The 15424-nt window shown below is 43.3% G+C and overlaps 1 protein-coding gene across 1 annotated transcript in view; it reads left to right on the forward strand.

The window, feature by feature from the left end:
• LOC126175093 (proton-coupled amino acid transporter-like protein CG1139) overlaps positions 1 to 15424 on the forward strand; it is a 153966-nt gene that overhangs the window by 97989 nt on the left and 40553 nt on the right. Inside the window, exons 4-5 of the mRNA XM_049921634.1 lie at positions 4867 to 5017; positions 8441 to 8562. Coding sequence (XP_049777591.1) covers positions 4867 to 5017; positions 8441 to 8562 — 273 coding nt within the window. The remainder of the gene's footprint in view (positions 1 to 4866; positions 5018 to 8440; positions 8563 to 15424) is intronic.

Below are 15424 nucleotides of genomic sequence, written 5' to 3' on the forward strand. Positions count from 1 at the left end.
GCGGTTTAAGGCGCCATGTCACGGACTGCGCGGCCCCTTCCGCTAGAGGTTCGAGTCCTCCCTCGGGCATGGTTGTGTGTGTTGTTGTCAGCATAAGATAGTTCAAGTAGTGTGTAAGTCTAGGGGTCGATGACCTAAGCAGTGTGGTTCCTTAGGAATTCACACACTTTTGATTTTTGAACATTGCGTTCCACAGAAGTGATTTCTGGCGTTCCTCAACGAAGTGTGTCAGACTATCTGCTGTTCATGATCTAGATAAACGATTTAGGAGACAATATGAGCAGCTGTTTTAGATTGTTTGCAGATAATGCTGTCGTGTACCACATAACATAGTAGTCGGAACATCGATACGAGTAACAAAGTCATTTAGTCTTGATATCTGAATGGAGCGATAAGTGGTAATTGCTCGTGCACAATAAAAAGTATGTCTTCCACAAGAGTACTAAAAAAATCCGTTAAATTTAGGTTGCATGCTAAATTATACAGATATTCTAGTTACAAACAACATAAATTGGAGTCATCACAAAGATAACGTTGTGTGGAAGAATCTCAGAAGACTGTGTTCTATTGGCAGAGCACTTAGAAGAAGTAACAGGTCTTCTAATAAGACTGCCTCATTTTCTGGAGGATTGCTGCGAAGTGTGCCATGTTTCCCAGATAAAACTGGGTATCGACACTGAAAAAGTTTAAAGAGGGCAGCTCCTTTCGTAGTATCACAAAATAATGCAGAGAGGGTCTCGGATCTGGTAGGTCAGTTTTGGGTGCAATTATTACAACATAGATGTATTTCAAAGCGGCGAGATCTTTTTACGAAATTTCTTCTTTGGATGCGAAAATACTTTATTGACTCCCACCTACATAGAGAGAAATGACCATCGTGCTAGAATAAGAGAAATCAGCTGTCAAACAATAAGTTTTAGGTGTCCATTTCTCCCACTTGCTATTCGGTAGTGAAACAATCGAGAAATAGTGTGAAAGTAGTTCTGTGCACTTAGCTGTGAATTGCCAAGTATTCTTGTAGATCTCGATTAAAAGCACACACACGGACATTCTTACTAACGTTTAAAAGCCCCCAACGAGACGTAGATGACGCTGATACTGGTAATTTATTGGAAGACGCACGGGTCGCAAATGTCGGGAAATACCCCATAAATGAATGGGAACTGGTGAATGTATGACGTCACCAGTTAACGTACCTCGAAGCAAGGGCAGCGGATGGGGTAGGGCGTGAAGGGGTGACTGAAAGATAAGTTACTTGCATTCGAGCTAACGGTGCAAGTTTCAAACACCTTTTGTTAATGTGATCTGTTCTAAAAATAGAAATTACAAAATTATTGTCCTTGCTGTAAATAGGTAATGGCTGTACCCATTTCATGTTTTCTCTAGTGTCCCTTCGGTTTTTGTTTGTTAGTGTGGTCTTCAGTCCTGAGACTGGTTTGATGCAGCTCTCCATGCTACTCTATCCTGTGCAAGCCTCTTCATCTCCCAGTACTTACTGCAGCCTACATCCTTCTGAATCTGTTTAGTGTATTCATCTCTTGGTCTCCCTCTACGATTTTTACCCCACACGCTGCCCTCCAATACTAAGTTGGTGATCCCTTGATGCTTCAGAATATGTCCTACCAACCGATCCATTCTTCTAGTCAAGTTGTGCCACAAATTTCTCTTCTCCACAATTCTGTTCGATACCTCCTCATTAGTTATGTGATCTACCCATCTACTCTTCAGCATTCTTCTGTAGCACCACATTTCGAAAGCTTCTATTCTCTTCTTGTCTAAACTATTTATCGTCCACGTTTCACTTCCATATATGGCTACACTCCTTACAAATAGTTTCAGAAAAGACTTCCTGACACTTAAGTCTATACTCGATGTTAACAAATTTCTCTTCTTCAGAAACACTTTCCTTGCCATTGCCAGTCTACATTTTATATCCTCTCTACTTCGACCATCGTGACTTATTTTGCTCCCCAAATAGCAAAACTCATTTGCTACTTGAAGCGTCTCATTTCCTACCTGATTTAATTAGACTACATTCCATTATCCTCGTTTTGCTCTTGTTGATGTTCATATTATATCCTTCTTTCAAGACACTGTCCATTCCGTTCAACAGCTCTTCCAGGTGCTTTGCTGTCTCTTACAGAATTACAATGTCATCGGTGAACCTCAAAGTTTTTATTTTCTTCTCCATGGATTTTAATACCTACTCCGAATTTTTCTTTTGTTTCTTTTACTGCTTGCTCAATATACAGATTGAATAACATCGGGGATAGGCTACAACCTGTCTCACTCCATTCCCGACCACTGCTTCCCTTTCATGCCCCTCGACTGTTATAACTGCCATCTGGTTTCTGTACAAATTGTAAATAGCCTTTCGCTCCCTGTATTTTACCCCTGCCACCTTCAGAATATAAAAGAGAGAATTCCAATCAACATTGTCAAAGGCTTTCTCTAAGTCTACAAATGCTAGAAACGTAGGCTTGCCTTTCCTTAATCTATTCTCTAAGATAAGTCGTAGGGTCAGTATTGCCTCACGTGTTCCAACATTTCTACGGAATCCAAACTGATCTTCCCCGAGGTTGGCTTCTACCAGTGTTTTCATTCGTCTGTAAAGAAGTCGTCTTAGTATTTTGCAGCCGTGGCTTATTAAACTGATAGTTCGGTAATTTTCACATCTGTCAGCACCTGCTTTTTTTGTTTACAGACATTAATTAGTACAGTAAACGCAGAGTCTTTACTGATAGCAAACCTATTCGGAAACTTATACCCATTTACTTTTGCGCTATATAAAGGGTGTTCCTTGTATTGTAGTTCGCAATAATGTTGTGGAGAGCGCGAGACAGGTAAATAAAATAATAAATCATATCTCAACGTGATCACGTAACTGCCCAACGGAGTGAAAAAAATTCAGCCTACCAGAAGCAAGGATCGATTCCCGAGCCCCACGCGCTGAGGTCGCTCACGTAGGCCCGGAGCACCACCGGGTTTGGTTAGGCCGATCAGGTGCGTCTGACCGGTAGGATCAACCACTGGGCATGCGGCGAAGTACGACATCTGGTGACGTCACATGTTCAGTGTTTCTCATCAACATTTGGAGTCCTTCCGTTCGTTTACCACATCGTGTCTCTTATATTAAATTACCTATCTCAGGGTCATTTACGTTGCTTTGGAGGTTTAAAACGTTAGTAAGAATCACCCAGTAAGTTGGATTGTGGAACGATGAGTCAACTGGATGTAGGTTTGTGGCACACTTGTGTAAGTGTTAGTCTCCACGGCTACGTATTTCAAAGGGAAATATCCAGAGTAAAGGTTTTGGAAGTTATTTGCCACATTTATGCGCTTTGAACAGCTAGAGGCAAGTTATAGATTAATTGTGTATTTTATATTTCATGAGGTATTTGTGAAACAACACTACTGGTCATTAAAATTGCTACACCAAGAAAAAATGCAGATGATAAACGGGTATTCATTGGACAAATATATTATACTAGAACCGACGTGTAATTACATTTTTACGCAATTTTGGTGCATAGATCCTGAGAAATCAGTCTCCAGAACAATCACATCTGGCCGTAATGAAGGCCTTGATACGCCTGGGCTTTGAGTCAAACAGAGCTTGGATGGCGTGCACAGGGACAGCTGCCCATGCAGCTTCAGCACTATACCACAGTTCATCAAGAGTAGTGACTGGCGTATTGTGACGAGCCAGTTGCTCGGCCACCATTGACCAGACGTTTGCAATTGGTGAGAGATCTGGAGAATGTGCTGGCCAGGGCACCAGTCGAACATTTTCTGTATCCAGAAAGGCCTGTACAGGACCTAGAACATGCGGTCGTGCATTATCCTGCTGAAATGTAGGGTTTCGCAGGGATCAAATGAGGGGTAGAGCCACGTGTCGTAACACATCTGAAATGTAATGTCCACTGTTCAAAGCGCCGTCAATGCGAACAAGAGGTGACCGAGACGTGTAACCAATGGTACCCCATACCATCACGCAGGGTGATACGCCAGTATGGCGATGATGAATACACGCTTCTAATGTGCGTTCACAGCGATGTCACCAGACACGGATGCGACCATCACGATGCTGTAAACAGAACCTGGATTCATCCGAAAAAATGACGTTTTGCCATTCGTGCACCCAGGTTCGTCGCTGAGTACACCATCGCAGGCGCTCCTGTGTGTGATGCAGCGTCAAGGGTAACCGCAGCCATGGTCTCCGAGCTGATAGTCCATGCTGCTGCAAACGTCGTCGAACTGTTCGTGTAGATGGTTGTTGTCTTGCAAACGTCCTCATGTGTTGACTCAGGGATCGAGACGTTGCTGCACGATCGGTTACAGCCATGCGGATAAGATGCCTGTCATCTCGACTGCTAGTGATCCGAGGTCGTTGGGATCCAGCACGGCGTTCCGTATTACCCTCCTGAGCCCACCGATTCCATATTCTGCTAACAGTCATTGGACCTCGACCAACGCAAGCAGCAATGTTGCGATACGATAAACCGCAATTGCGATAGGCTACAATCCGACCTTTATCAAAGCCGGAAACGTGATGGTACGCATTTCTCGTCCTTACACGAGGCATCACAACAATGTTTCACCAGGCAACGCCGGTCAACTGCTGTTTGTGTATGAGAGATATCGGTTGGAAACTTTCCTCATGTCAGCTCGTTGTACGTCTCGCCACCGGCACCAAACTTGTGTGAATGCTCTGAAAAGCTAATCATTTGCATATCATAGCATCTTCTTCCTGTCGGTTCTATTTCGCGTCTGTAGCACGCCATCTTCGTGGCGTAGCAATTTTAATGGCCAGTAGTGTCCACAATGTTCGGATGTACGTATGTTAATGATTCCCTTTGTTGCTAGGGACATGGGCGCGCTGATGCACCTACTGAAGTGCAGTCTCGGTTCAGGCATCCTGGCGATGCCGATGGCCTTCCGGAGCGCGGGGCTTGCTGTGGGGCTCGTGGGCACCGCCCTGGTGGGATACATCTGCACACACTGCGTCCACATTCTGGTGAGTAGCAGCGAGGAGGCTACGCGAGGAGGTGGTGCAACAGGTTCTCAGTGAAAATCTCCCCGAGCAGTAAACGTAACAGCAGAATTACTGAAGTACGGGCCGACTCCTCTTGCAGATGCTGTGAGTGGGCTTGCCTATCTTAAGATGCATGGGATTTCTTTTCTGGGTCAGTTTTATTTTCCGTTTCTTGCACAGATCTTCCAACTTCTGCTGTAGTTTAGGGTCTATATTTGCCACGGAAATCCAGTTCTATGTCCTTACCCTCAGTTCTCTCTTCTTTTAGCGCTGTATTAAAATGATTTCCTCGTTCTCTAATGCCGGGAGCTATTATATTTGTCCCTCATTTGAGATTTTGACATCTCTTCTTAAGCTCTTCATTGTTTTCCTTTGTCCCTCTCCCTACATCTACCTAACTTGTCAGATCTCTTTCACCACATCTCCATTGTTTTCCTTGTCCCTCTCCTTACATCTACCTAACTTGTCAGATCTCTTTCACCCACATCTCATTCTTCTATTAATAACTTTTTTGTTTAACCTCCTTGTTTATTTCCATAATAAATAATTATAGCCGCCCGGTGTGGCCGATCCGTTCTAGGCACTTCAGTCTGGAACCGCGCGACCGCTACGGTCGCAGGTTCGAATCCTGCATCGGGCATGGACGTGTGTGATGTCCTTAAGTCAGTTAGGTTTAAGTAGTTCTACGTTCTAGGGGACTGATGACGTCAGATGTCAATTCCCATAGTGCTCAGGAACAAATAATTATAATTCCTTTCTGTGATAACGTGGGCCTATTTTTTCAGGATTTCAAGAGGAATGCTTTCGGGACAAGAACGCGTGGGTGTTGTTAGTGCTCGATTGTCCAGTTTATCTTATCCGGAGATGCGGCAGACAAATAATGGTTCAAATGGCTCTGAGCACTATGGGACTCAACATCTGTGGTCATAAGTCACCTAGAACTTAGAACTACTTAAACCTAACTAACCTAAGGACATCACACACATCCATACCCGACGCAGGATTCGAACCTGCGACCGTAGCGGTCACGCATTTCCAGACTGAGGCAGACACTCAGTCGGAAATTTCACAAGCAAGCACGAACAAGAGCAAAATTCAGTTAATTGTCAATAAGTTGCAAAGAAATGTAAACGTGTCCTATGAATAACAGTGCTCCTATCCCACAAGAGACTGTTCAGTGGATCAGAGAAGCAACCGAGAAAAGTCCGAATGCATCAATTCGTCATTTATACAAGGAGATTGACGTAACAAAATCAACGATTGTGGAAGTGTCCCACTTTACGCTAAAGCAAGAAGCCTATCACATTCAAGTGATTTGCAAATTTGACCCTGAAGATTACTCAACTCGCCAAGCTGTGTGTCACGATTTGACAGGAACTGTACACAGCGAACAACATTTTGTTTACTGACGAGACCACGTTCCACACACGAGGAAAAGTTTACAAATGTAACTGCCGCATACTGGGTAATAAGACAAATTACGATAGCACTGAATGAGAAAGACACAGACCAACAGTAATTGTTGACTTGGTTCCATAAAGACTACAGTTTATGGACTTTTCAGTTTTTCAGAAGAGACAGTTACAGGAAACGTTTACCATGATATGCTGGAGCAGTTCTTGCAACCACACTTCAACAAGAAGTCATTGATGACAGATATTAGAACAGGCCATAATTCTGCTCAAGAACGGCTCCTAAATCGAAGACTCGCCAGGAGAGATGGTCAGGTGGAGTTTGAGCAAGACTTTACCCTTCGCGTTCATCTTATTTGATACTCTCGGATTTTTTCTCTGTGGCGTACATAAACATAATCGTGTAGAAAACAAGAGTAAGAGATGTACAGAATCTAAGAGCTCAACTCCGAGATGCAGCGTCGGCTATTTCGAGAGATATGCTTCATAATGTATTCAGATCTGCTGTTCTCAATGAGTCCAATGTTTCAAAACACTCGGAGGCTACGCTGAAGTGTGCTGAAAATGTATGTATATACTGACAAGTAAACATACAGGCATATTTTGTAGATGAATCCTTTATTTTGTAGAAATTGGTTGAGGCTTTCTGACCAATCACTATACAGGGTGAACGTTATAAAACAGATAAATCCTGGTTGAAAATGGAGGAAAATAGGTCCTACGAATATGTGTGCGGAAATGCATCGTTACCACGGTAGATGGCACTGGCGAATGACAGTTCCTCTGATACGTGCCGTGAGTTCCTGGCGTGTTGCAGGCTGTGTGACGGACGCAGCGTACTGTAAGTAGTAAAAAAATGGTTAAAATGGCTGTAAGCACTAAGGAACATCTGAGCTCATCAGTCCCATAGACTTAGAACTACTTAAAGCCAACTAACCTAAGGACATCACACACATCCATGCCCGAGGCAGGATTCGAACCTGCGACTGTAGCAGCAGCGCGGTTACGGATTGAAGCGCCTAGAACCGCTCGGTCACAGGCGCCGGCTTGTAAGTACTCGAATGGTTCGGTATTCACATCGGAAACAAGCCGACATGGTGTTTGTATACTGCCAAGCAGATGGAAACGGTCGACAGGCAACACAGCTATACCAAAAAAGGTATCCTCACAGACACCAACCACATCATGCAACACTTCAAGCCATTTTTGGGAGTTTTGTGTGATCATGGATCCTTTCCGACAAATGACGTGCAGGAAGGTGGCAGACTGTGCGTGTACCAGATTTGGAGGACCAGATTCTACAGGATATTGAGATGAACACTTGTAGAAGCCCCAGACAAGTGGCCAGCCAACGTGGTGTAAGCCAAAGTACGGTTATGTGTATCCTGCATGACAGCGGCTATCAACCCTACCACCTACAACGAGTGCAAGGGTTATCAGCAGCAGATTTCCCTCTATGGGAAAGATTTTGTCGTTGGTTTTTGCTCCAGACCATCACAATTATGCGAGTTTTGTGATCAGTCCTCTTTACCGGCGAAGCAACCTTTTCCAGAACTGGTATCATCCATGTGTGTTGCATTGCATGGGAACGACTTTGAAAATCTCTTGTGACGTGGATGCGATGCAGCCTTGAACTGTGTTCCAGGATGATTTGTTGTCATTACATGCACAGCATCCACCGTCTGCCTAACGTTCATAGGACCATTTTTTCCAGTCAGGAATCCGTCCCTGCAGTTTTTCGGTTATTAATGTATGCCTTATGTATAATGTGGGAAGATAAAACTGCCCCCGGAAGAAGAAAATATCCGATGCACCTTAAGATAGACAACCCAGCTTACATCATAGAACCCTAAAGCGAGTGGGTAGCCTACCTTAAGGTGCATCGGATATTTTCTTTTTCCGTGCCAGTTTTAGTTTCACCCACACTGTGTATGCGCCTCAGCCACGCTACTTCGAGTGCCTCGGCTTGACTACTGTGGCTGGTGCTGTGCAGGTGGAGAGCTCACAGCGGCTGTGCCGGCGGCTGAAGCTCCCTTCTCTGGACTACCCTTCCACGGCTGCCGCCGCCTTCACCTCAGGACCGGAGCGCCTCCGGCCGCTCGCTCCAGTAGCCAGGTGAGTCTAGCCAGAAGATTTGTGCCAGGTCTGTCTTTCACAGTGTGATCTCAGACACGGAATAAATACTCCTATTATTATTCACAGTAAACTAAGCTCTGCAAGTGCAGAAGTCGTGCATAGATTTGAACAATGTATAAAATTTTTGTTCGCAAATGCATTTAATTATTCCTGTCCACGGTATGGCTTTAGGAAAGGTAAATGCACCAGAGAGGCACTTCTCACTTTGCAGTTGATAATGGAAGCAAGATTAAAGAAAAATAAAGACACTTTCATAGGATTTGTCGACCTGGAAAAAGCGTTCGACAATGTTAAATGGTGCAAGATGTACGAAATTCTGAGAAAAATTGGGGTAAGCTATAGGGAGAGACGGGTTATATACAACGTGTACAAGGGTAAAGAGGGAATAATAAGGCTGAACATCCAAGAACAAAGTGCTCGGATTAAGAAGGGTGTAAGACGAGGATGTAGTCTGTACATTCAAGAAGCAATGATGGAAATAAAAGAAAGGTTCAGGAGTGGAAATAAAATTCAAGGTGAAAGGATATCAGTGATACGATTCGCTGATGACATTGCTATCCTGAGTGAAAGTGTAGAAGTATTACATGATCTACTAAATGGTATGTACAGTCTGATGAGTATAGAATATGGATTGAGAGTAAATTGAAGAAAGACGAAAGTAATGAGAAATAGCAGAAATGAGAACAGTGAGAGACTTAACATGATGGTTGATGGTGGTCACGAAGTAGACGAAGTTAAGGAATTCTGCTACCTAGGCAGCAAAATATCCAATGACGGACGAAGCAAAGAGGACATCAAAAGCAGACTAGCACTGGCAAAGAAGGCATTGCTGGGTGATAGAATTCTATTAGTAATCAAACATAGACCTTAACTTAAGGAAGAAATTTCTGACAATGTACTTTCGGAGCACAGCATTGTACGGTAACGAAACGTGGACTGTGGGAAAACTGGAACAGAAGATAATCTAAGCATTTGAGAAGTGGCGCTACAGCGAAATGTTGAAAATTAAGTGGACTGATGAGGTAAAGAATTAGGAGGTTCTGCTCAGAATCGGAGAGAAAAGAAATATATGAAGACACTGCCAAGAAGAAGTGACAAGGTGATAGGGCATCTGTTTAGACATCAGGGAATCGCTTCCATTGTACTAGAGGGAGATGTAGAGGGCAAAAACTGTAGAGGAAGACACAGAGTGGAATACATCCACCAAATACCTGAGGACGTACGTTGCAAGTGCTATCCTGAGATGAAAAGGTTGGCACAGGAGAGGAATTCGTAGTGGGCCGCACCAAACAAGAAAAAAAGAAAAAAAAAAGATGCGAAGCACACTGTTGGAAAATGTGAAAACACTACGTTTGAAAAATTATGTCTTTTGTGAGGCTGTGAATGATAAAGGGCGGCTCTTCATAGTACATACACCTGCGAAGAATTGTTATCTGTTACTCACTAATCCTGGCCCGCATATTGTTTTCGGGCTGGTCGATGGTTGCTGGTTTGTTGACCTCTTCTTTGCTCAGTCGTCAAGTCATGGATAATAACTGTATACCTGAGACGACCTTCGGCATCTGCGAGTTTACCTCTCTGCACCAGTTGATCTTTGTTCGCGAACAGTTTCTACTCCGTCGTAGAAATTATTTGCGGTGACCTTTGGTTCGGGTCCAGCTGAACGGCACATCTTCGGCTGAGCTTTTCAGCGCTGTCATTAACGTTACCCTCACTCATTGAAATTTTTGAAGAGATCGAACCGAACGTCGGCTACTCGTTCGTAGGCAGTCACAGACTAAATAATGACGCCGAAAACGTCCTACCAGTTGGAGAATGGAAGCCTGATGGGGATAGTTGCGCAGATTAAAGTGCCGGCGTTACGCTCTCTAAGACAGGATGATGGATCTCTGATTTTCCAAATAACGTTCAATCACTATCGGTCGATGTTTAGGACTCAATTTCTCCATGGTGTTCCTCACAGTCCTGAAAAATAAAAAAAAATATATTAACAAATTACAAACAAAAAACGTTTGTGAGACAACCCACGAGCGACTTCTGCGCCTCTGTTTACAGTATTTCACAAAAAAGTTACAAGTCACAAATTCTACAAATACATCAGCATCCAACACGCACAAATATACCCTGAAGAGCGAAAGAAACTGGTACACCTGCTTTATATCATGTAGGACCGCCGCGACCACGTAGAGGTGCTGCAACACGACGTGGCATGGACTCCACTAATATCTGAAGTAGTGCTGGAGGGAATTTACATGCTGAGTAATGTTCATGTCTGGGGATTTTGGAGGCCAGCGGAATTGTTTAAATAAGCAAAGTGTTCCTTGAGCCACTCTGTAGCAATTCTGGACGTGTGGGGTGTCGCATTGTCCTGCTGCAATGCCCAAGTCCGTCGGAATGCACAATGAACATGAATGGATGCACTTGATCAGACAGAATGTTTGCGTACTTGTCCCCCATCGGAGTCGTATCCAGACGTAGTATGGGTCCCATATCACTCCACCTTCACACGTCTCACACCATTACAGAGCCTCCACCAACTTGTACAGTCCCCTGCTGACTTGCAGCGTCCATGGATTGATGAAGTTGTCTCCATAACCGTACACGTCCATCTGCTCGATACAATTTTAAAAGAGGCTCTCCGACCAGGCAGAATGTTTCCAATCAACAGTCCAATGTCGTTGTTGACGAGCCCAGGCGAGGCGTAAAGCTTTGTGTCGTGCAGTCATCAAGGGCTCCGAAAGCACATATCGATGATGTTTCGTTGAACGGTTCGCTCACTGACGTTGTTGATGGCCAAGCATTGAAATCTGCTCCAATTTGCGGATGGGTAGCACATCTGTCACGTTTAACTATTGTCTACAGTCGTCGTTGTTGCCGTTCTTGCAGGATCTTTTCCCGGGCGCAGCGATGTCGGAAATTTGATGTTTTACCGGATTCCTGATATTCACGGTACACCCGTGAAATGGTCGTACCGTAAAGTCCCCACTTCATCGTTACCTCGGAGATGCTGCGTCCCATCGTTCGTGCGCCGACTATAACACCACGTTCAAACTCACTTAAATCTTGATAACCTGCCACTGTAGAAGCAGCAACAGAGCTAACAACTGCGCCGGACACATGTTGTCTTATATATGCGTTCCCCACTGCAGCGCGGTATTCTGCCTGTTTACATATCTCTGTATTTGAATACGCTTGCCTATACCAGTTTCTTTAGCGCTTCAGTGAATATCGCTAGTAGATATCCAGTTAACAGCTTTATTCTAGCATCTAGAGTCGCACTCCATGTTCTCTTGGAACACTGTTGTATGATGTGATGCTTAGTCTGCTCTATGGCTTTGTAGTCACATTTAGAAAAATGCGTGGGAAATCTTATGGGACTTAACTGCTAAGGTCATCAGTCCCTAAGCTTACACGCTACTTAACCTAAATTATGCTAAGGACAAACACACACATCCATGCCCGAGGGAGGACTCGAACCTCCGCCGGAACAAGCCACACAGTCCATGACTGCAGCGCCTTAGACCGATTGTCACATTTAGAGCTACCGACGGTAATACCCTATCCTTGTAGGTAGCCCTAGCGCCCTCGTGACCTTTTCGGTTTCTGCTTAAACTGTACCAATTTTTTCCCGGTAAATTGGAACCTGTCGCTGGTATACTGCTGGTATTTGTATCTATTGTAACGGAAACCTTCCTTCGACTTCTCTCTTTCCTTGCCTCGTCCGTGAGAAAGGACAGCAGAGCGTCTGGTAGGAGGGTGAAACTTACACAATACAATCTAGATTGACAGTAAAAAAAGAAAGAGTCGTTTGTTATTACTGTCAGGGAGATAACGTGGCGCTGCTTAGCCACCTAATCTGAAAGGGTTTTCTCTCTGTGCACAGAACGGCTTTTACCCACACGGTGCATGAGAGCGACGCTATAAATGTATCTACTGAGTGTGGATATGTGTAATGTGTGCTTTTCATGCAGTGTCATATGTGTTGTATAATGAGAGATGGTGTATGCTTTCTCCTTGTGGAGACGGCTATGCGACTACATTGACCGTGACAGCGTGAGCTAATTGTATCAGAAAATTTTAATGCAATGATTTCCGATGCGAATAACTCATTAGTGGGGAAAAGTATGCGATAAGTTATTCTTACTAATAACTTTCTGTCCTCTCTGCTTACTTAACTTTTTAATAAAGTATACAAACAATCCAGTCATACACGGTAAAGACGAAATGGAGAAAGAGGTACCACAATATGCGAATAACAACCAGCAACATCAAATGAACTAATTTGTAAAATTAAACATTAGTCAGTCCTACTAAACAGTACCTGTCGTTAAAAAGTCAGTAAGCAGATCAGTAAAAATTACGTGTTTATTTAGCAAAGATGTGCCAAAAGAAGGTTTACTCTCAGGTAATAAGTACAATGCGGCACCAATAACAGTGAGAGAACGTTGTTAACTGTTTCGTTATGAAAATCAAAATTATTAGTTTTGAATGAAAAGTAAATTACGGATGAGAGCTTTTTATTATAGCAAGAAGTGCGTTGCCCCACAATTTCACAACAAATTTCACTTAATTTTCCTATCATAAGTAATTAGGAACTTATTTGAATGAATAAATAACCAACAAATTAAGGCAACGCAAAACACTCTGATTAACAGCATGAAATATAAATGTGCAAAATTTATATAGTTTTAGCTAGAATCTTTGTTTTCCAGTGTTACATTAACGAAATTTAGTTTACTGTTACTCCAGTGAAACTGTAGTAATGAACGTGGTCTCTGACTACTGTGGAATAAACGAGCTAACTCACAGAGGCGTCATTACTGTTTACTTTCAACCACACTTCTAACAAGCAAAACAAACAATACTGGCGGTATTATTCTTTCTTAATGTTCCTGTTCTTTAACATATCAACGGCACTCGGTTTTATTTGTAGTAGGAAAGGAACAGAACCCTAGTAAAGGTAACAACAAAGATGAAATATGAGAACAGGGAGCTAGAGTTTTAACATTTTACTATTATTATTTAAATGTTCTCTCTGTGTCACTGCGTGTGCCTCTGAAAATTTCTAAAGGCAAACAGCTAGTTGCAGATGTTGAGATGATATAATATTCAGAGGATCGTCATAAATCGTGGTGACTTTAGTGCGATTACTGTCTTTGAATAAAAGTGTCATTCCTGTTCGTCTTAATGCGTGTTTCTGGTAGTTACCTTCTGTGTTATTCTCTAGCAGTTCTTTTTGTGTGTGGTCCAAGTTTCGTCGAGCTATGTAACTCGACAGTGACACATCATACGTTTTGCACACCAATGTATTGTCGAATACCTTCACTTACGTCAGTTTTCGCTGTTAATTATAACACGAGGTTTGGCTGAAAAGTAAACGATTTAGGAATATATCAGTCTTTATTTTCACTTCTCCATTTGCACTATCCCTTTCAAAATACTCCCCTCTATGGTCCTAACACCGCTCAATCGAATTTTCCCCTTTTAAAAGCAGAGTTGGAAGCTGTCTTTTGAAAGCATCTTCACGATCTCTGTAGCCTTATTTTTCACGGCTTGAACGGTCTCAGACCTTTGTTTTTCCATAACACTGGTCCCTCTCCTCTTACTCGTTCACGAAACTTAGATACGACATTAAGATGATACTCCTCATTTATAGTTCGATTTCCTGCCGTTTCCGTTACCACATATGTCAAAAAACACAATCGAATTGATTTGAATTTTGATTTTGACATTGGAATCTTCTTCCGTTTCGTTGAACTGGGGCTTTTCCTGTGAACTGATCGACACTTATTTCCCCGATCATATTGGTAAACCAGGATTCATCACATCTTATTACTTTCTCAAAAAATTTAAGATACTGTTTGACGGATTTCACAGTGCCAGCACAACTGTTCATTTGGAGTCGTTTTGTTCAGGCATCAGGTTCGCTCAGACCAACTTTGAATAAACTTTCCTCATGTGAAAATGGTTCTCCTTCGATTCTCACAATATCGACAACCACCCGGATATATAGCCTACAGTCTTTTCTAGTTGAAACTCCGCTTTTTCAATGTTTACCGAGCGAGGTGGCGCAGTGATTAGCACACTGGACTCGCATTTGGGAGGACGACAGTCCAATCCCGCTTTCGCCTAGCCTGATGTAGGTTTTCCGTGATTTCCCTAAATCGCTTCAGGTAAATGCCGGAATGGTTTCTTTGAAAGGGCACGGCCGACTTCCTTCCCCATCCTTCCCTAATCCAATGGGACCGATGACATCGGTGTTTGGTCCCCTCCTCCAATTCAGCAAACCATCATTTTTCAATGTTTTCGTCCGTTATTGATGTTGATGGTCTCCCTACCCGTGAATCAACTTTAATCTCTTCTCGTCCCACTTTGAATCGCTTGAACCACTCTAAAGTTTGAGAGTGTGAAAGAAACTCATCACAGTAGACTTGTTTCAACAGAGAATGGGCCAGTGTGCTGGATATTCCGAGTTTCACTAAAATTTCACATTCATCCGTTGCCCCTTCAACACAACAACTTTATTTCTACGGGCTGCAGATACACGGTATGACAGAAATGAAGGCCATACCCAGACTGAGCGCTGTAGCCGATCTGTTCTAGGCGCTTCAGTCCGGAACCGCGCTGCTCCTGCGGTCGCAGGTTCGAATCCTGCCTCGGGCATGAATGTGTGTGATGTCCTTAGGTTAGTTAGGTTTAAGTAGTTCTAAGTTCTAGCGGACTGATGACCTCAGTCCTCATAGCCATTTGAACCATTTTGAACTCAGCGATGGTAGGTGAATAGGAAATGGAGAGTGGAGATGTCAGTGACTCCCATTGACCTTGAGGCCCACGCTCTTTG

This window comes from Schistocerca cancellata, chromosome 3 (assembly GCF_023864275.1).
Source record: "Schistocerca cancellata isolate TAMUIC-IGC-003103 chromosome 3, iqSchCanc2.1, whole genome shotgun sequence".
NCBI classification, from domain to species: domain Eukaryota; kingdom Metazoa; phylum Arthropoda; class Insecta; order Orthoptera; family Acrididae; genus Schistocerca; species Schistocerca cancellata.